The 21,295-nt window shown below is 39.7% G+C and overlaps 1 protein-coding gene across 3 annotated transcripts in view; it reads left to right on the top strand.

The window, feature by feature from the left end:
- The window catches only part of RSRC1 (arginine and serine rich coiled-coil 1), a 366,678-nt gene that overhangs the window by 4,697 nt on the left and 340,686 nt on the right, over positions 1-21,295 (top strand). For all 3 annotated transcript variants that reach the window (XM_073359563.1, XM_073359564.1, XM_073359565.1), the window contains exons 2-3: positions 8,768-8,964; positions 14,468-14,593. In XM_073359563.1, the coding sequence (XP_073215664.1) occupies positions 8,768-8,964; positions 14,468-14,593 (323 nt within the window). The remainder of the gene's footprint in view (positions 1-8,767; positions 8,965-14,467; positions 14,594-21,295) is intronic.

The raw sequence follows: 21,295 nt of genomic DNA, 5'->3' as shown, positions 1-21,295 counted from the left end.
ACTAGTTTGCAATATGGAAAAACAGGTTTTACAATAAAAGGAGTACTTGTGGCACCTTAGAGACTAACATATTTATTTGCATGCATCCGATGAAGTGAGCTACAGCTCACGAAAGCTTATGCTCAAATAAATTTGTTAGTCTCTAAGGTGCCACAAGTACTCCTTTTCTTTTTGCGGATACAGACTAACACAGCTGCTACTCTGAAACAGGTTTTATAATGAATTTTATGTAATTGACAGTAGTATTGACTGAAACGTTTTGTAGAGGCAGATTACCTGGGCCATAGGGCACTGAATGGGCACTCAGGAGACCTGAGTTCAATTCCTGGCTGTGCCATTGGTCTGTTGGGTACCTTGGGCAAGTCACTTCCCTTCTGGTGCCTCAGTTTCCCCGTATGTAAAATGGGGATAATGATTCTGACTTCCTTTGTAAAGCGCTTTGACATCTAAAGTTAAAAAGTGCTATGTAAAAGATAGATGTTGGTATTATTAATGGAAATTGTTCCCTTACAATGTCTAAGAAATAATTTCTTAACTGAAAATTTAGAGCTTGTGAGAAATGCCAGATCAACAAAATTGTATAGTCAAATCCTTTATTTACCTACACAATAATGATATGATATGGCCAGTGGCGGTGTGTGTTCATGTTACGTAAGTGGCACATTTCAGGCATCTTTGTTCCCAGGCATCTTTGCCGAGATTGCCAATTATGGTGGCTGTGTTGGTATTTGTGGTGTAGGTGCTTGTTTGGAAGTAATGTGGAAAGTGGACTGAGACCACCAACACATTTTACTTTGGTTGTTAGTCAGATAATAGCAAAAATGGTTCAGATTGTTGCCTCCTGTGTGTTTCTCCTTCGGAACAGTTCTGTGAACTTTTTTTTTTTTTTAATGAAATCTTCCTCTCTGAGTAGTTTTTGTGGGCTGCGGAGGGGGGAGAAGTCTCCAAATGCTACAGATTAAGTGGATTCATGTAAAAGGACACCCTCAGATCTGCAGACATTGGAGCAGTTTGGCTGGGCTTCTGTCCTTTTTGTGACTGCCTTCTCTTCTGTCAGCACTGGTCCAACAGAAGGCATGCTGCCATTCTTTGAGTCCCTCTGTGAATGCTCATTATCAGCAAAAGGAGTGATTTGTCAGGAATTCAGTCTTTGAAGCAGAATTTATTCTGTACCCCACCCCGGGGTTTTCCAGGTAGAAATCCAGGAGTTGATCAGGGACACTGTGCAGTGAGAGGCTGAGTCAGCTAGGAGAGTGGAACTGATGGGAGACCCTGGGACTTGGATGAGGAGTCTGAAGGCTGAGATTGGGAGTGGGATGAGAAGTTTGAGGAGTTGCATACTGGGCAGGCGAGTAGGCTGGGATGAGACAGGGAAGAGACAGGATTGGTACCAGGGTCTGGTTAGAGGAGACAGGGCAGAAGGGGTCAAGCCTGTGGGGGAAATGGGCACACTCCTCCCCAGAGACTGGAATGGAATCCAAGGTTCCCGAGTCTCCTCATTCCTCTGCTGTGAGCAAATATCTGTCAAACCCACTGGCAAAGTGTGTCTCGTCATCCTCTACATGGAGCAGTAGAGGAGGATGAACTCTACTACTGCTAACAGTTACTCCATTAGCTCAAGTGGCAGAGGTCTGTGCAGTGGATTTAATCAAAGGCTTCATTCCTCCTGAGGAGCTGTCTGGATATCAATATGATGTCAAATTTCATTGGGTTTCTAAGGAGTCAGTGGACACTGCCCTGAGGAATTCTGTCTGGAAGTGTGAACGGACAAAGGACTGGACATAGGCCCCATAATTGCAGAGCACACCCCCGATACAGCTTCCTCCTCCTGGACTGACGAATGATCATGTTGACCAATGCCAGGAGGAGGTTGACGAGGAGGTCTTGTGACGGAGGAGCCACGGATGGGGTGTGCCAGGATCAGGATGTGCAGGGAAAAGTGCAGCCAGAGCCTCATTAAGAGGTTCTGGAGAAGACAGAAGAGGGGCTGTGGCCTGATGCGCTGTATGTAGACGTGCGCCAGGGTCTCCATCATGTTGCAGAAAGTACAGGTGTTGGGGTTCATGAACTGTGCTAGGTACACACCTGTGCCTATGGCTTCCCTGAAAGAGCCTTGGAAGATGTATGGTGAATAAGGCAGGGACTGCAGGAAGAGAGAGGATGATTTCATAGTGAAGGCAGTAGAAATCTGCCCTGGAGAATTGGATTCTATATCTTCCTGTGCCACCGAGTTTCTATGTGATGCTTAGGGAAGTCACTTAAACCACTTTTCTCAGGTGGTCACTAATTGTGTTCCTCATATTCTGGGTGTCTGTCTTAAGACGTTGGGGTCTGTTTTGTACAAGTGTTTAACACTCACAGCTGCTACTGGTGTCAAGAGGAGCTGTGCTTTGAACATATGATGTGCTGTGTAATGCTAAGTACTCTGAAAAAACAGGTCCTCTGGTGTCTCAAATTGGGCACCCAGAATTAACAGATACTTCTGACCTCAATCTACGTGGGGATAATACTCTGTCATCTTGCAGAAATGTTTGTGGAGCACTCAGATATTATAATCATGAGTGCTATAGAAAAGCCTAGGAGGAAATTATTAATAATACCTTCAGAGCAGGTTTTGAATAATAATGTGCAGTAAATAAGGTATGGTGCCACCCATTGTAAAGCATTTTTAAAGGAATTGAAGAGCATATCTTAGATTTTTAGTTAGTTCAGGAAAATTTATTTTTCCTCCAAAAATGTATTGGAAACTACATAATTGATTTTACGAATTAATAGTGTTGCCAGTTGTTTATGCTGTCTGCTTCATTAGCTTGATATACTTCTAGATACAATTTTAGGTTTTTAATGAAAAAGTGCATTTTTTTTAAAGTGGATCAGGGGATGATGTATATGCTGAAGTGTAATATGATGAGTCAGAACAATATACATATCAAGTAGTGAATATCTCATTAGAAATGAGTCTCTTGTACTCAGTGCTTCCCTGTGCTATATTTCCTTAATCTTGCTGTCATGAATTTTTAATCTACAGAATTGTAAATGAAGTAATGTTTATTTAAATGATATAAAAATTGGACCCTAAAATATTGCTTCAGTACCTATTTTGAACTTACTCAAGAAGTCAATTTCAGTATAGAATAAATTGCTTTGATAATGCACTCAAAGTAGCACTTTTTATTTCAAAAATTGCCATCTAATGGTATTTTGGCAGTATGAGGTGCTGCTGGTTTTGGTGGGTACTTACTGTTGGGAGTTGCATATGTTTCAAAAGTGACTTACTAAGAGTGAGCTGACTAAAGGTCTAGTCCTACAGGGTGTTGAAGATTGCAGCGACTGGTAGTTGATGATGATGCTGAGCACCTTGCAGGATCTGGCTCTCAGGCTTTTAGTACGTAAAGGTCCATTACAGGTATTTTAGAAGTTGGTAGCTCCCCACAACCAAATACTGTTTCTTTTTCTGACTCAGGACATGACATACAAGAGTTCAGAATGCTACATTCAAAAGGGACATTAGGGTTTGGATGGTACTGCAACTTTAGTCAACTACATACAGTCTGTTTTAATTGTATAATCCTATCTAGTCCCATTTAAAAAACAAACTATAATTTGAAAATATGGATTTTTTTGGTCATGTTCGGTCACGGCTTACGATTTTAGTGAGATGAGTGGGCCTGTTTTGAGCTGCATAGTGGTGCAATGTTTGGCTAAATTTCTGATAGCACTATAAGTAGGTCATCTTCCAGGCTTAAATGACTTCTAAGCTTAGTTTTCACAGAAATCATTGCTGAAAGCCCAGACTCTCAGCGAATGGAAGCACCACTTTCATATCTTCATCACAGAGTTCCTTGTACTCCCCGTTAACAGAAATCTGCAACGGCTTGTTAGATTTGAAAACTGGCTTGTTAGATTTGAAAACTTGGTCTTCAGTGTATGATCATTTGATAATTCGAGGAGATTTTTGTGAGCTGGACTACTTCAGATTGGAATAGAATAAACTCTTGTTAAGAATGAGGTTCAAATCCAACTGGTATCTGGAGATTCATGTTCAGCTCCTGGAAAGTATTCATCAAAATAGGAGTACAATCCAGACGAATGAATGAGTATTTTGTCTTTAACAGCATTTTGATAACTTTCATTCTGTTCTTTGAAAAAGTCTAACGTGGGAAACATCTTGGCAGGTCCCTTTTCATTGTGGGCTCTTCAAAGGCAAAGCTGTTTCATGAATCTCCATTTTTTTTCTTGCATATCTAGTATATTTATATTCTTACCTTGGTGTGGTAGGTTTAGTACATACCATTTGTCAAATACATCCACCCTGTAAACTAATGTAGGCAAGAAGTCCACATTATGCATGTAGTCTGCAAGGTCTGTTTTCCCAAGGAGGAAAATTTGGATTGCATCACACCATTCAAAGATAGTTGTCATGTGGAAAAGTGGTACAGTGCATCTGACTTTACTGTGAAATAGAAGGTAAATGTGTTTACTGTTTGGGATTTTATGAAATTAACCATTTTAATAATAACGTTGAGGGCCTAATATACTTTAGGTTGCATGTTTGTGATGAATCATGTAGTGTGTCCAAATTTTAGCAGGTGCCACTTTATTTACTTGTGCTCAGTACTTAATTTGTAATGAAAGAGATGCCAGGGCTCTGGCTGTTCCTCTGGCAGCTGAGTGACGTGTAACTGATGCAGGAAGAGATGCTGGGGCTATGAATTGCCAAGTCTAGAAGTGCTGGGGTTCAGCCCTGGCAAGCCCTCGCACAAATTAAGCACTGCTTGCTTGTGCTGCAACCCCACTGTTCTTTCTGGTCAATGCTGCTTTCGCCGCGTCTGTGCATAGCCCCGTACACGTAGTCTGGTGAAGACCTTCATCCACTATGACGTTATCAAGGATCTTGATTATTTTCTCACCAGCTTGGGTTGGGATTTCTTTGCAAAATAAAAGTTCTTTAACTATTGTAACTGTTTTGATAAATCTCATATGACACAGAATCTGAGCCCTGTTGGCTATATTTAAGTATTTGGCACAGCAGCTTGATGAATCCAGACTCTTAACTTGCTCTGTCAACTGATCCTGGACATTTTCTGCAAGATCATCAGTACATCAATGGATGGTATTATTTGAGACAGGAATGGCTTTCATTGCCACCGCTGCTTGTTTCTCAATCACAATTCTACCCATATCTATTGCTATTGGAAGTAGAAGGATATTGCCAATGGTATGTGCTTGTCTGCATTTTACAACTTGCATGGCCACCATGTAAGATGCTTTCAAAGGCTTTTTGAAGAATAGTTGCTTTGTTACACCTGGGTTTTTTTTGGTTTTCCTATTGTTTCCAAAGGAAGACATTGCAGCTCTTATTTACAAATTCTGGCATTTGGTTTCTAAACACCTCTGCAGTTTCCCTGTTCTCATAGTTTTATTTACTAACACAGACACGCTGTGGCTGAGGACTTTCTGCAGTAATATCGAGACCTGAAAATACAAACAAATTGTAACTATCGTATTGTCTACTTTTCTGTTTAACTTTATTAAAATAATCTTCTAGTATAAGATAAGTAGTAGCCAATGTGGATCTGTTAAGAATAAATCATGCCACACCAACCTAATTTCCTTCTTTGACAGAGTAATTGGCCTAGTGGATGGGGGGAAGCAGTAGATGTGACACTCTTGATTTTAGTAAGGTTTTTGACAAGGACCCACATGACATTCTCGTAAGCAAACTAGGGAATATGGCCTACATGAAGTTACTATAAGGTGGTTGAAAACCGATTGAAAGACTGTAGTAAGAGTAGTCATCAATGGTTTCCTGTCAAACTTGGGGGTGGGGGGGAGTAGGAGAGGGACATGTATGTAGTGGGGTCCTGGAAGGGTGTTTCATGAGTTTGGTACTAGTCAATATTTTCATTAATGACCTGGACAGTAGAGTGGAGAGCAAGGTTATAAAACCTGTGGATGACACCAAGTTGGGAGGGGTTCCTAGCACTTTGAAGGACAAGATTGGAATTCATAGTGACCATGACAAACTGGGGAATTGGTCTGAAATCAACAACATGAAATTCAATAAAGAGAAGTCCAAGGTACTACACTTCGGAAGGGGAAAATTAAATGCATAGCTACAAAATGAGGACTGACTGGCTAGTCATTAGCACTGCAGAAAAGGAGGTGTTTTTTTTTTGGTGGATTACAAATTGAACATGAAAAGGCAATATCATTCTGTGGTGTATTAACAGGAGTGTTGTGTGTAAGACCCAGGATACATTTGTCCTACTCTGTTTGGTACTGGTGAGGCCTCAGCTGGGGAGTAGTATTTTCTATTCTGGGCACCGCACTTTTAAAGAAAGATGGAGACCAATTGGAGAGGGTCCAGAGAAGAGCAACACAAATGATTCAAATCTCTAGAAAATCTGTCTTGTGAGGAAAGGCTAAATGAACTGGGCGTGCTTAGTCTTGGGAAAAGAAGATGGAGGGGGACCTGATAAGTCTTCAAATATGTTAAAGGCTATTATAAAGAGGACAGTAACCAACTGTTTTCTACATCCACTGAAAGTAGGACAAGAAATAATTGGCTTAATCTGCAGCAAGGGAAATTTAGGTTAGATATAAGTAAAACATTTCTAACTATAGGGTAGTTAAACCCTGGAACTAGTTTCCAAGGGAGGTTGTGGAATCCCATTCTCGGAGGTTTTTAAGAACAGGCTAGACAAACAACATTCAGGGATAGTCTAGGTATACTTGATCATGGGTCATTACAGGGGGCTGGACTAACTGATCTCTTGGTTACCTTCCAGCCCTAGATTTCTATGATTCTATGATCTTCAGGCGAATGTTTGCTACATGTAGTTTAGAACTTGATAATCATTCAGTTATAATGCTGACACATATCTGTGTCTCCGTCAGCCCCCTTTCCCTATCTGCTAGTGCCGCTGCCGCTGCCACCACCGGCACTGGGAGCCTCTCTTTGCCTTCTCCTCCAGCAGAGGGCTTTCAGCTGAGAGACTTCCTGACAAATGCTTTCTCCAGTGCGAAGTCTCTTGGCTGAAGGTCCCCTGCAGGAGCAGAGGGTACAGAGAGGTTTCTTGTCCAGGCAGCAGCAGCATAAGATGCAAAGTCATAGATAAGAGACACAGGTGATTTTTAAACCTAGTTTAATAGTCTCTTAATTAGGGGTGCAGAAACTCCCAAACCAGCATATTGATTCAGTTTTTGTTCCCAAACACTTGTGGCTTCCCCCAGGAGCCACAACTCATGGTTTGGGAAGCACTACTTTAAATGACCATAATCGAGAAGTTCTCTTTGGTTCCATTTTTCTGCTCCTTTACTGCAGACTGGGTTCTGCCCTTTAGGTGATTGAAAGGAGTGGGGAGGGGCAAAGGCTGGGGGCCAGGAAAAGACTAGTGGAATTCAAAGGGCAATACTAGGAAAATTAGGACCTGTAATTCTTCACTATTGGTTAAGGTTAGATGATATTGTGATTAAAAATGCTTCAGCCCTTTCTACTCTACAACTTACACCAGTGCTATTAATGGAGAATTATGGGTCCCAATTTCCTAATGTAGATGTAGCCAGAGAGCCCCCAAATAATTGCTCATTTTTGGGACGAAGGCCTCATGTTAAGTGCCAGTAGTCTGAGGAGGGATATCTTAGTATCTTGGGTGGGTGGGAATGGTGATACTGGAACAAAAAAGGATTTAAAGCATTGTCCATTTTTACAGCCTGAAAAATTCTATAGGCATAATATTTCTTTAATTATGAAGTGATAGCAATAAAAATGGATTTCTTATGAGTTCCAAACTAAGAAAAGATGGTCTCCCCAGCAGTTAAATGAATGGCAGTTTTTTTTTTACAGCCTTATCCAAATGTATAAATGTGAAACTTTATCCAAGTAAACACCTTGGGGATCAAGAAACATGTCTAAAGTTTAATATTTATAGATCTGGTTTTGAAGTAAAACCATTTAAAATTGTGTGGTTTTGAAGTGAACACCTCAATCAGCCTAACTATAAAAGAGCTTTCATCCTATGATAATATAACTTATAATTTCCAGAGGAACTTTATCTTGTGTATACTTTTCATTATGACAATAGGAGTGCTAGTGACTTGAAGAATACACAGTCAACAAATACTTAAATGAACAACAGAAAGTAATTACATTGCTAGAAATTGATAGGTTAGCATTATTCAGACCATAAAGTTGCATTACTATATCCTCCTTTGCAGAATTGTAAATTAAACAAGTAAACAATAGTACAGTATTAGCTAAGAATGTTCTTCAAACAAGGTCTCTGGTTTAGAGATGTACATGTATATATCCTAACACCTTTTACCTTAAAGTGGGTACTGAAAAACTAGTATTAGAGTAAGACAAAAAATGACTAGAAACATATTAAAGATAAAATGCAACAGTCTGGTGTAGAAGCCAGTTTTTACCAGAACTTTTTGACTGGGATTAATTGGCTTGTAAAGGTACTTCGCAGTTTGTAACAAATTTAATACCATAATATTTTTTAAATCTAAAATGCTGATAAAATAACTCATTTTAATGTGTTGATTTACAAACATAAGGCTGCTGATCTCTGTTGTGCAAAATGGCTAGGCAACTAGGAACTTAAAAAGGTAGGTTTTTTCCCTTCTTCCGCTGCCCTCCACCACCACGTAGTAACTTGTGTAAGCCACAGTATTACTTACAGGCATCTATCTAGCACTTATAAAAATAAATGCACACTGCAATCCTAAATTTTATAACTTTTTTGCTGTTTTTAAATAGCTTGTAAAAATGGGACGTCGTTCATCAGATACAGAAGAAGAAAACAGAAACAAAAGAAAAAAGAAACACCGTAGACGTTCATCTTCAAGTAGTTCTTCAGACAGTAGAACATACAGCCGTAAGAAATCGGGAAGGAAGTCAAGGTCAAGATCACGGTCTCGAGATCTCCAGTCCCGTTCACATTCTTATGAAAAAAGGTGAATTTATAATACTTTACTCAGCGTTAATTTTGTCTGTAAGTGGGGCACCGTCAGTTATGTAGGAAGACTAAGAATATTTGAATACAGTGCATGTTCTGGGTAATTGGCATGCAAAATCTGTCAAACATCTGTTTTGGGCTTTCCTAGCAAAATTATCTGAGTCTTGCATGATACTGTTCTTTTTCCACTTAGTTACAAACATTACTGCTGTGAATGTAAGTTTAAAAGTAACTTTTCTGTTTAAACAAACACCTGCCATCAGACCCCATCAGAATTTTAAACTCTCAATTTGGATTTTTTTTTTTGAGAGGTCTAATATTTTATGCACTGACTTCAACATAAGTAATTTCATTCAGCTAGTCAGACACAACTATGTGTCTTTGTGCTGCTAGCTTAAAACAAAGTGACGGTAACCAGCCAAGAGTGTGATGGGAGGAGAGTAGACTTTTTAAATGGCAAGGTTTGAGATGAGTTTTACAATTAATATTTACACTTATTTTAAAGGGTAGTTTTCCACTATAATTTTTATCCTTTTGTGATGTGGGGAAAACATTCAATAGTTTAGTCTGTCCTCAAGAAACAAATACTTCATGCCAATACCTCTGCTAGCTGTAAAACCTCTCCTTGCTGGGCATGATGACCAAGAAGGTGGTATCGAATCATAGAATATCAGGGTTGGAAGGAACCTCAGGAGGTCATCTAGTCCAACCCCCTGCTCAAAGCAGGACCAATCCCCAATTTTTGCCCCAGATCCCTAAATGGCCCCCTCAAGGATTGAACTCGCAACCCTGGGTTTAGCAGGCCAATGCTCAAACCACTGAGCTATCCCTCCAGCAGCACCTAATCTCTTCAGAAATCCTGGATGCCTCTTAATCTGGTTTAAGATGGGCAGGGAAAACAAGATTGTGCTTGTTGCACCAATGAAGCCCGGTTTTAGATGATGAAGGTGAGACTAGTCGAAGAATACTCAACTTGTACTGCTACATTTGACGTAATTGATCAGAAGTTGCTGCTGAATCACTTAACATTTTATGACATGAGTAAACAAGTGCACTTTCCTAGTTTTATTCTTTTCTAATCAGTGATAAGTCATGATGGGGAAGTCCTGTATTTCCCCATAAGCCTAGATATGTGGAATCCTTTAGGCCTAGTTCTTTTTTCTGCTCCTGCTTAGCATCTGCATAGAGCCCTTAGGGGACATAGTAAGATGACATGAGCTTCGATGCCAAAAATATGCTGATGAGATGCAGCTTTATGAATCTCTTTCGTCTAGTGCAGACACGGATATCTCACAGATAAAACAGAGCTTGAGGGAGACTGGAGTCTGGATGAAGACCAGCATACTTAAATTGAATCCAGAAAAGACCAAAGCGTTTGCTTTGAGGATCTAGCTATCACTTTTGCCTCACTTTCTGTTTAGGGCATTTGCACCTGACCGTTAAGATGGTATTACACCTCAGGGTCAGGGATGAATCAAGCATGACCCTTAAAAATCGAATAGCAGCAGTCAGTAAGAGAAGTAGGAAAGGTTGGAGAGAGTTCCTGGAGGCCAAATGTAGGCTGTTAGGTAAGAGATTAAAGTCCTGGATGGTAGTGTTCTCTGAAGTGCTTTCAGTTCCATGTACATGGCCAGTTAGACAGGCAGAGCTGCAGGGTCTCTGTGCATGGATTAGACAATAGTGTTGGGAGGAAGGATTTAGGTTTATTAAGAACTGAGGAACCTTTTGGGAAAGGAGGAGCCTATACAAGAAGGATGGGCTCTACCTGAACCAAAACAGAACCAGATTGCTGGCATGTAAAATTAAAAAGATTGTAGAGGAGTTCTTAAACTAAGGGCTGGGGGAAAGTTGACAGCTGCATGGAAGCACATTCCGACAGACATTATCCATTAGAGGAGGATTTATTAAAGGAGATACTCTGTATGCTAGTAAAAAGCAGAGGATAGAAGTTGATGAAGTACAGGTAGAAGTTGATAGTTATGCAAGACACACCTTCACCCTAGCATTATTCAGAGAACCAGGATGGAAGGAAACTAAATAGCATGTTCAAAAGCAACAGCTCTTCAAATAGGACTAACTCTAATTTAAAATCTCTGCTGACTGCCCACTAAGCAGTCTTTGCTATGTTTTTTAATTTTTGTGCAGTAATAAATGGTTATCCTGATAGGTGCTCTGTAAATACCCTTGTATATTACCAAGATTCTCTTCTTGTGCTCGCTTCTTTTAAGCCGATGTGTGGTCATTGAGGGGAAAAAGAGGTTGAGGTAATATGGGTTGTGATGTCTCCAGTAGGCAGAGAACACACACAGCTCTACATGTTTGTATTTCATTGGATCCAGCTGTTTGTAGTTGATTGGTTGACACAATGTCTTGCTGGGTTTTGGGCTTGGATGAAGGTCAGCTGACTGTAACTCAACCAGAAAAGATTGTGGTTATGTGGATAAATTAGGAGAAGGGACTGGAAGAAACAGTGGTGATGTTAGCTGTTCGTATGGAGGTAGTCTGCCCTTGTTTATGGATCCATTTGGTTTCTTATTTGTAGGGATGTAATTCTGTCACCGTGGTCACAGCTCGTCAGAGAACCTGTGAATTTTGCCATTTATTTCAGCTCCATTGTAAAAGCTCACCACTGTACAGAACCATTTATATGGGCCCTGCTGCGGTGCATTAACAGTTTGTTCGTTCGCTTTGATATAATCTTCTTTGTAATGGGACTAGATCAAAGTGAACGAACAAACTGTTAATATGTGGCAGCTGATCAAAGCAAACGAACAAACTGTTAATGAGTGACAGTAGGATGTACATGAGCAGTTCATTACTTTGCTTTGATCAGTTATCTCCTCCCCTACCTTACTCCTTGCCTTCTGCTATGTATCCTCCCCTAACACTAATTGCCGCCTCTTCCCTTATCAGTTAACCCCCACCTTCTGCTCCTGTCTCCTCCCTTACTCCTAACTCCCATTTTGCACCCACAACAGCATCTCTTCTACCTGCCGTTACTGCTTACACCATGTCTACTTTTCACCCTGCTTTTAAGCTGTTCAATAGCTCAGAGCTCCCCTGCTCCACTCATGTCTACCCCTGTGTCAAACCCCTCTCTGTCCCCTCCTTCCATTATAACTCATCCCCCACACTCCTCTCCCCAGTGCAGAGTTCCTAGATGGGGCAGGGTTGGGTCTTTGCCTTCCTCATCCCCGGGTCCCATGTGGTGACCGTTGCTGTTCTCAGTCTTCCTTCCCCCTTGTAGGTTCCCTGGTTCTTGACCTCCCACAGCCCACTCTCCTCTGAGCTTGCCCAGTCTCTCTCCCCACCCTGTCACCAGATGAGGAATGGTCAGGTTGGGATCTCCCATGGGTGGTTTGAACCAGTCTCCACCAAGCAACTGGATGAAGAGACTTTTCCCCAGAGAAGCACCTCGGAGCCTGAGATCCATCAGTGAAATGTTGAGCCTGGGCAACAGGCCGCAGTGAAGGGCTAGGACAAGAGATGAGTCAAAGACTGCAGGAATGGGGATTGAGGACTTGGGGATCTACCAGTGGGAAAGGAGGTAGATAACAGGAGCTGTCACCACAAGGGATTTGGGACATGAGTGGGGGGCGAAGACCCAGCCCTGTCCCATCTAGGAGTTCTGCACTGGGGAGAAGGGTCAGCGGGGTGGGGTGGATGAGTCAAAGTGGAAGGAGGAACAGATGAGGGAGAGGCCCTCTCATATCCCACCACAATTTGAGCACTGATTAATGCGGGGTTCTCAAACTTCATTGCACCGCGACCCCCTTCTGATAACAAAAATTACTTCAGAACCCCAGGAGCGGAAAACAAAGCCCCACTGCCCTTGGCTGGGGTGCCAAAGCTGAAGCCCAAGGGTTATAGCCCCAGGCAGGGGACCTGTAAACTTAGCCCTGCTGCCCAGGGCTGAAGCCCTTGGGCTTGGGTTTTGGTCCGGGGCCCAAGCAAGTCTAAGCCAGACCTGGTGACCCCCGTAAAATAGGGTTGCGACCCACTTTGGGGTCCCGACCCACAGTTTGAGAATCACTGGATTAATAGTTTGTTCGCTTTGATCTAATCCTGTTTTTAAGAGGATGACATTGAATTCTTAACGCACAGCAGTTGCGTCCAGAAGGTTGCAGTGACCATAACACAAAAGTATCTGTTTTTTATTGTGACTGTGCTGTAAATTATGCATAATTTTACTGTGACAAAATTGAATCCCTATTCACTTGCTTCTCAATTTCCAGGTACAAGGTGTGGTGTTTGTTTTTTAGTATCCACACTTGGACAGGAAGTAACCTTTCTTCTTTTGGAAAGGTGCACGTCCACAGTGATACATGTTTCTGTCATCTAGAGAATGGATTATAGCAATGCTTCTATATGGGCTACATATTAATACTACTCGCATATCAACTAGTGCAGAATATGGTAGCTCAACTGAGGGGCATAACAGTCACTAGGTTAATTGTGAGGTGGAGGGTCATCTGAATGAGGGGTTCTCTACTCTGACATTTGTTTCCCTTATGCAGTCTCCAGAACAAGTCTCACCTCTTCTCCCAGGATTTGGATTGGGAAGGATGAGCATTTTGGTGGAGTTTGTAAGAGTTGTATGTTCTGAAATGTGGAATTTGTGAGGATCCTTGTTATGGGGGTAGTTTCTATTTATTATTGCTTTTTTCTAAGAGTTTTCCCATGTGTTAAACATGTACATACATTATTGGAAAGATACATTTTTATAAACTGAAATAAATAACTGAAGTGAATGCCATCCTTCTCTACTCCATTCACCTCATTATGGAGGAAACTTCAAGTTCTAACTGTGATGATAGAAATGATACTTTAAATTGCCCAATAATATTATCAGGAAATGTAAATTCAAAAAGCATACATAAATGCAAAATTAAGGTTACCCATTACAAAAGTTAAGATAACATAAATATATTAAGTTATGCATATAACAAGAACAAGATAGAAAATACTGCAGAAAGGCAATGTGGCTGAAAAACTATGTGCAGTGTGGTTGTGGCAAACATAACTTTATATGTCCTGAATTTTATTTTTACCATTGCAACCTTAGTCTCCGATCCTGCAACATATTCCATGCAGTTGATCCTTAGACCTACATATATCTTGCTATGGGATGTAGTCCTAAATGTGTGTTTAACTTTATATTTATACAGAGAGGCACAATCCAGTAAATTGGGCTTTGGACTATGTTCTGTTCCTGGCTTTGCCATTGACTAGTTGCATGACCTTGGGCACGTCACTTCACCTGTCCTCCCGCTCTTTTGTCTGTCTTGCATACTTAGAGTGTAAGGTCTGTGAGGAAAGAACTGTCTCTTTACTATTTGTATGTACCGTGCCTAGCACAATGGGACCCTGATCTCAGCTGGGGCCTCTAGGTGCTGTTGTAATAAAAATGAATAATAGATTATTTGAATGTCCCTTTTAAACTAACATTGATAGGTGTTTTTTAAAAGCAGGAGTGTGCTAATAACACATTGTTATTTCAGACGCAGACATCGATCCAGCAGTAGCTCTTCATATGGATCCAAAAGAAAACGCAGTCGTAGTCGATCAAGGGGCCGAGGAAAATCCTATAGGTCTCAGAGATCAAGATCAAAGAGTAGAACAAGAAGGTATGATTGTTTTCATTTTCTCCTGCCTTACTTCTCCCCAGGAAAAAGTAATAATCAAATAGTCATGTTTTCAGTTTTTTAATCGATTTCCCCCGTACTTTTACTAAGACATACTATGTTACCATAGATTCCTTTTAAAGTATTAAATGATTTGTTGCTGATTGTTTCAAATGTTCTAAAAGCAAATTAATATTTTAGATTTCAAATGAAAAATTCTAAAAACCTATTTTGATAAATAACCATAGATTTTAACTAAATTCTAATTAAGCTATAGTATGTCATAGAGAGAGAATTCTAAGTAGTTGTTAAATCAGTGCTGGAAGCTAGATGATAGCTATCTGCTCTTTGAATATATGCTGCCTTGGCCATTTTTTTAAAACTGTAGACATAAGATAAAGGCCTTTTAAGTTAATATAGTTGTGCTTTTTCTTGAAAAATTTTAAAAAAATTAAAATGAGAATTATTTAATCAGTTTGTCATATAATTTCTTTTCAAAATTCAGTGTTTTTTGTCAAATTAAGCTTCTAAAAACATCATCCTGGAGTACCAATAGCCTGTGAAATGCAATATAAAACATTTTAGAGAAACCAAACCTTTAAGACAGAAGGAAGGAACCTTCTAAAATCAATGTCAGTAAAGATGAAGATTGCTTTTTTGAAAACTTCAAATAAAAGGGGAAATTCTTTTGGTTTGAGAGAGCTTTTCTTCCAAAAGGGCTCTCTGCAGTATTATAAATAGAGCCTTATTCTTATTAATTGACAGTTTTTTCTCTGGGACTGCAGAATTCCATTTCTGGTCTTTCTCCCGTCTCACCATGTGAAATTAGCTTACTCTCCAGTGGTTATATCTTATACAAGCCATGTGTGTAGTGGTTATGTCTGTTGGACTCTCCCGGGTATCCTTAGTGTCCAGAGAGCTATGGAGTTTGGGATATGCTAGCCATCAAACTGGCATGTCATTTCAAATTCCCTGTAACTTAAAAATTCAAATTGGGGAACACTTAGGCCTTGTCTACACTACCGGGGTAAGTCGACCTAAGTTATGCTACTCCAGCTACGTGAATCGATGTAGCTTAGGTCGACTTACTGCAGCATGTACACTGCGCTGCTCTCATTTTGGTGGAGTACTGGAGTTGACTGGAGAGTGCTCTGCGGTTGATTTAGCGGGTCGTTGACCCCCTGCTGCATCGATCACAGCAGCGTCTATCCCCGGTAAGTGTAGACATGGCCTTAGATGAGAAGATGAAGTACATACTGTGCATTTGGCTGGTCAGATGCAAAGGACAGCTAAAAAGAGCCTTAGACTGGCTTAACTGGAACAATCTGAAAATTCCTTGCCTGTCCACAGATGGGTGGTTTTCTGTATTCCTGAACCAGGTAAATAGTGGCTTTATGTGAGGTCTCTGTGTATTATTGGCTTGTCATAGACCAGCCCTAATTGCTCTTCTTTTCTCTCCCATCCATGGTCCACTCAAAAAGAGAGTGTTTATAGACTATGCAAATTTCTGATGTTTCATGTTCAGATGTATATAGAACTAAGATTTGCAGACATATGTGGTGTGGAAAGCTATAGCTTTTTTGGTAAATCTGTTTGTGACTAATAGGTGTTTTTGATAATAACAAGCAGAGTTGTTATTAAAAAGCTGACTATGTTCTAAAAGCATATCCGTGTGTTAACTCTAGAAGTAGAAGGTTTCAAAGAGTATTATAGCATGTTTTAATTTTTTTTGTTAACTTTAAAAAAATAAGTTTCGTACTCTTATTTCAATGTGTATCCTCTGAAAAATATGTTTATTATCAATGGCTATCAACGTCATTGTTTTAGTCACTCTCTATTGAATTTACGGGCCTATGTCCTGTTACTGAATGATAACTACCAGACAGGTGAGGCATCCAATTCTGAATTTTTGAATAAAGTGATGTTTATTCAAGTGATGTTCATTTAAGTTTATTAATTTTCACTATGAGGGTGGTGAAACACTGGAATGCGTTACCTAGGGAGGTGGTAGAATCTCCTTCCTTAGAGGTTTTTAAGGTCAGGCTTGACAAAGCCCTGGCTGGGATGATTTAACTGGGAATTGGTCCTGCTTCGAGCAGGGGGTTGGACTAGATGACCTTCTGGGGTCCCTTCCAACCCTGATATTCTATGATTCTATGATTCTAAGTGATGTTTTACTTTTAAATATACCTGATTAGGAGAATTGTTTTCTAAATTTCTTTCACCATCATTGTTCGTACGTGCATTATAACTGTTGTCTGGATACTTGTTTCTTTGGAACATGTGTAGGAACATTTTGGTTATTTAAGCAGCTTGATTGGTTCTCCAAATGGACCTTGACAATAACCATGCAATCACAATAGCAGCTGTTGAACTCAATGGGAATACTTTTGCATAAATGTTTGCTGATTTGGCTCTAAGTTTACAAAAAATTGGGTGTAAAATAATTAAATGGCAAAAGCATAAGGTGCAAATGAAAGTATATTTAGTAAACCAGATACTGAATTTTAGGGAATAAAGGAGCTACACAGTAATTTACAGAGTTGAGGGTTTTAGTGTAATTAAATATAAATACCAGGTAATATTTAAATACTCAAAGTAAGACTAATAGACTAAATTATTTGAGCTTTTGGTAGTTAGTCCCATGGTACAAAATGTTACTTATTTATGAAATGTATGGTGTTTACAACAGTATAAATTTTACATAATTATGGAAGCATTGGTGTACAGTAGTTCACTTTTAATTACTAATCTCAAGCATTTTTTTAAGTAAATAGGTACAAGAAGTATCCTAAACTGCAAAGGGACAAGGGCATTTAGCACACTGAACACTTACAAGTAAAGCTCATGAGGTCACACTTGCTGCTCCCCTCTGATTTCCTAGTATGCACCATACTGTGATGTTACAGCTACCATTAAATGGATTAGGCTCATTTCTGGGGAGGAGTTATGTCAATTACTGTTTTTTTTTGTTTTTTTGTTTTTCCTTGCAAGGATTAAAAGTATATTCTAAATAAAATAGCAAAAAACATACAGAACCTTGTAAAACTTTGCAAGATTATTCAAAAACATAATTGACTTGACCCAGATAGCTAGACTCTGCTATGATAAGAGCTGTGTGGTCTGATTTCATTGGGGTGTTTGAAATGAACAGAAGGTTATATTTAGAATCCGTTACAGTGCTTGCCTCTTTGTACCTACTTTATTTGGGGGCATTCAGCACTTAATTTTTTAAAATAGTTACACAACAGCTTTAAAGCAGAATCTGCTGGCATTTCCATTATAAACTTAATTTTGGGGAAGTGTTTTAACTTAGCTTTTTTGTTTTTTCCTTGTGAAATTTGGTGTATACTATATATAATACAGTGTAGGATCATTTAGGGTCTGGGCTGTGATCATGAGTAGCTTGCTACTTACTGCTAATGGAGTTATGCTCTGGTGGTAATGGGGGTTGTGCTCTTGGTGCTTAAAGATTCAGGTTCAATCCCCAATAATAGCTTGTGGAGTTTGAATGCATATGTACATCCATGGGTCTCCTCTTATGTTCTCTGGCTGAGTTGGAGGACTGCAGGATCTGGCCTTCTAATTACACAGTAAAGTTATTTTCTCATTCTGGATTTTGTACTCTGGATTTCCTCTGTTTCAAAGTTATAACAGTTATTTAAAATAATCAGCCAAGTTCTGTTTCAGTTAAGAGGTGCTCAAATTAGCTAAATGATGAACAATCATACAGTATATTAATGGTAAGGTGAGTAGTAGAATTTTCTAACATTTTTTAAAAAAGAAATTAGAAACTGCTAACAGTAGATACATACCAGGGATTTGCACCTCTTTTTATTCCTTTCTGATAGCTTTTTTCTTTCCCCACTCCTCTCTTTTTCTGTCACCAGTGCCTTTCTGCAGCTGCTGCTATTCTGTGATTTTTCTGTGACTAGAAAGCTGCTAGTAGCACCAGAGTTCTGTTAAGTCTTCCTTATTCATTGGTGCTAATGGTAGTTATAACAATGCAACATATTTCATACCCCAATGCTACTTTCCCATCTCAAAATCTGTCTAGTGCACCTGAAGTCCAGTGGCTTAGGGATTTGTAGTTCTGAGGTCATTGCTGAATAAGACTCCTCTGTGAGTATCTCGTACAGCTACCATAATTCCAAAGCTGGCTGTCATTAACTTTTGTTCATGAGTCAATGTATATTTTACATCTGATTCAAAAACTAGATGCTGAAGGCTAAAGTGAATATTTATTTATAGAGAGCCTGTGATGCATGTGGTGCTTTTGATGTCAGATAAGGAACCTGATTTTACAATCGAAATAAACTGAATAAGGAGTGTGGAAGAAGGGATCAATGCAAAAGCAAAGTGATTGAGCAGTTGTTTAGTACACCTTACCAGTTTCTTGTAGGTATATAGAGGCTGTCTGCACCACTTCCCACACTTGGAACAAAGTGTGGAGTTGTGAGTGGAAGAAGGAGAGCAAGGATTCTGCAAAGGTGAGGAGCGAAGTTGGCAAATCATAACCAAAGAACATTAGAAGCTGACATCAGAAATGTGTTGAAGGCTTCAATAAAAGAGAGAACCTTCTGGTTATATAAGCATCTTGTATTCTAAGATGAATTTATGCATAGGATTTCTCAGCAAAACAGAGCTAACTGCCATCTGGTGAGTTTTTATAGCAGTAACAAAAGGTGCACAAAGACAGTTGCTATTAGCTTAAAAATAACTCTTGTAGGCATGTCTGTTGATGTCCTGGTAGTGGAACATGGAGGACTGGAGTTAAAATGTCTTTAGTTTTCTGGGTTGGGAGTCTGAAGAGGCAGCTCGCCCAGCACTGTGTATTGCTCTTTGTGTTTTTTAGATGACTTCCCTCTCTACCTCCCATGTTCCTAACTAACACTTGGAGCAGTTCTGGTAAGAGTCACACTCACACCCCATCTTATTCCTGGAGCAAGTTGTTGCAATGTGGGGCCCGAGTGAGTTTAGAAAGGGGGTTGGGTGGGTGGGTGGGGAGTGTGTGTGTGTATTAAATCACATCTGATTCAGAATATTAGACTTCTCTGTCTCCATTAATAAGTACGTACATTCTCATGACAAGCTATGTTCATAAGGTGACCTGTTTGCTTTATAGTACCATATAAGCATCATGTGATGACACTTGCTGTAACAAACCCTATTTTTTGTTGAATAAGAGAGCAACTAGGCTCATGAAATACATGTAACCTTTTTGCTTTGTTTCTTGAAAGGTTTATCCTGCATAGCCTCTTCTCTCTCAAATTTTTCGTACTTTGAGTGTGGGTACCACTTTTGAGCACTTGAGGAAGGAACATCTTTCCATGCTATTTTGTTATCCTCCATTTGAGTTCTTGAAAGGGAGATAGACACAATAACTGAGCACTGTGAGAAATGAATGTAATCTAATGAAGTGCAGAGGATTTTATGAGGTTTTTTTAATGGAAAATATTACCCATAGAGTTCACCTCTAATTTTATTTTTTTTGATCATGTCAGTATTAAGTTTCTCCAGCTTCATACAGGTGTTGCTGAAATTTGGTAAAATTGTGTAATCCAGTCACTATACACCAGGAGTCAAACCTGAGCTTTCATGACTACTTTATTTTCCTATTTTGACAGAGAACTTCAGGGTCTCAATGCACAGGAGAAGATGGTGTAAAGAGGAAGTATTTACATTTTGTAGGTATTAAGGATTTTTTTGGGAAAAGGATGAGGACTAGATCATAGAATTGTAGGACTGGATGGGACATTGAGAGGTCATCTAGTTCTAGTCCAGTCCCCTGCACTCATGGCAGGACTAAGTATTATTTAGGCTATATCTGACCTGTGTTTGTCTAACCTGCTCCTAAAAAATCTCCAATGATGGAGATTCTACAACCTCCCTAGGCAATTTATTCTAGTGATTAACCACCTTGAGAGTTAGGAAGTTTTTCTAATGTCCAACCTAAACTGACCTTGCTGCTATTTAAGCCCATTGTTTCTTGTCCTATCCTCAGAGGTTAAGAAGAACAATTTTTCTCCCTCCTCCTTATAACAATCTTTTACGTACTTGAAAACTTATTATGTTTCCCCCCTTAGTCTTCTCTTCTCCAGACTAAACAAACCCAATTTTTTCAATCTTCCCCCATAGGTCATGTTTTCTAGACCTTCAGTTATTTTTGTTGCTCTTCTCTAGACTTTCTCCAATATATCCACATCTTTCCTAAAATGTGGTGCCCAGAACTGAACACAATACTCCAATTGAGGCCTAATCAGAACGGAGTAGAGTGGAAGGATTACTTCTCGAGTCTTGCTTACTACACTTCTGCTAATACATCCCAGAACGATGTTTGCTTTTTTTTTTTTGGCAATAGTGTTACACTGTTGACTCATATTTAGCTTGTGATCCACTATGACCCCAATACCTCTTTCTGCAATACGCATTCCTAGGCAATCATTTCCCATTTTGTATGTGTGCCATTGATTGGTCCTTCCTAAGTGGAGTACTTTACATTTGTCCTTAGAATTTCATCCTGTTTACTTCAGACCATTTCTCCAGTTTGTCCCAATCATTTTGAATTTTAATTCAGTCTTCCAACCTGTCCCAGCTTGGTATCATCCGCAAACTTTATAAGTGTACTCTCTATGCCATTATTTAAATCACTGATGAAAACATTGAACAGAACCGGACCCAGAACTGATCCCTGCAGGACCCCAC

The sequence above is a fragment of the Lepidochelys kempii genome, chromosome 9 (assembly GCF_965140265.1).
Source record: "Lepidochelys kempii isolate rLepKem1 chromosome 9, rLepKem1.hap2, whole genome shotgun sequence".
In the NCBI taxonomy this organism is placed as follows: domain Eukaryota; kingdom Metazoa; phylum Chordata; order Testudines; family Cheloniidae; genus Lepidochelys; species Lepidochelys kempii.
This window is presented reverse-complemented; position numbering and strand designations above follow the sequence as displayed.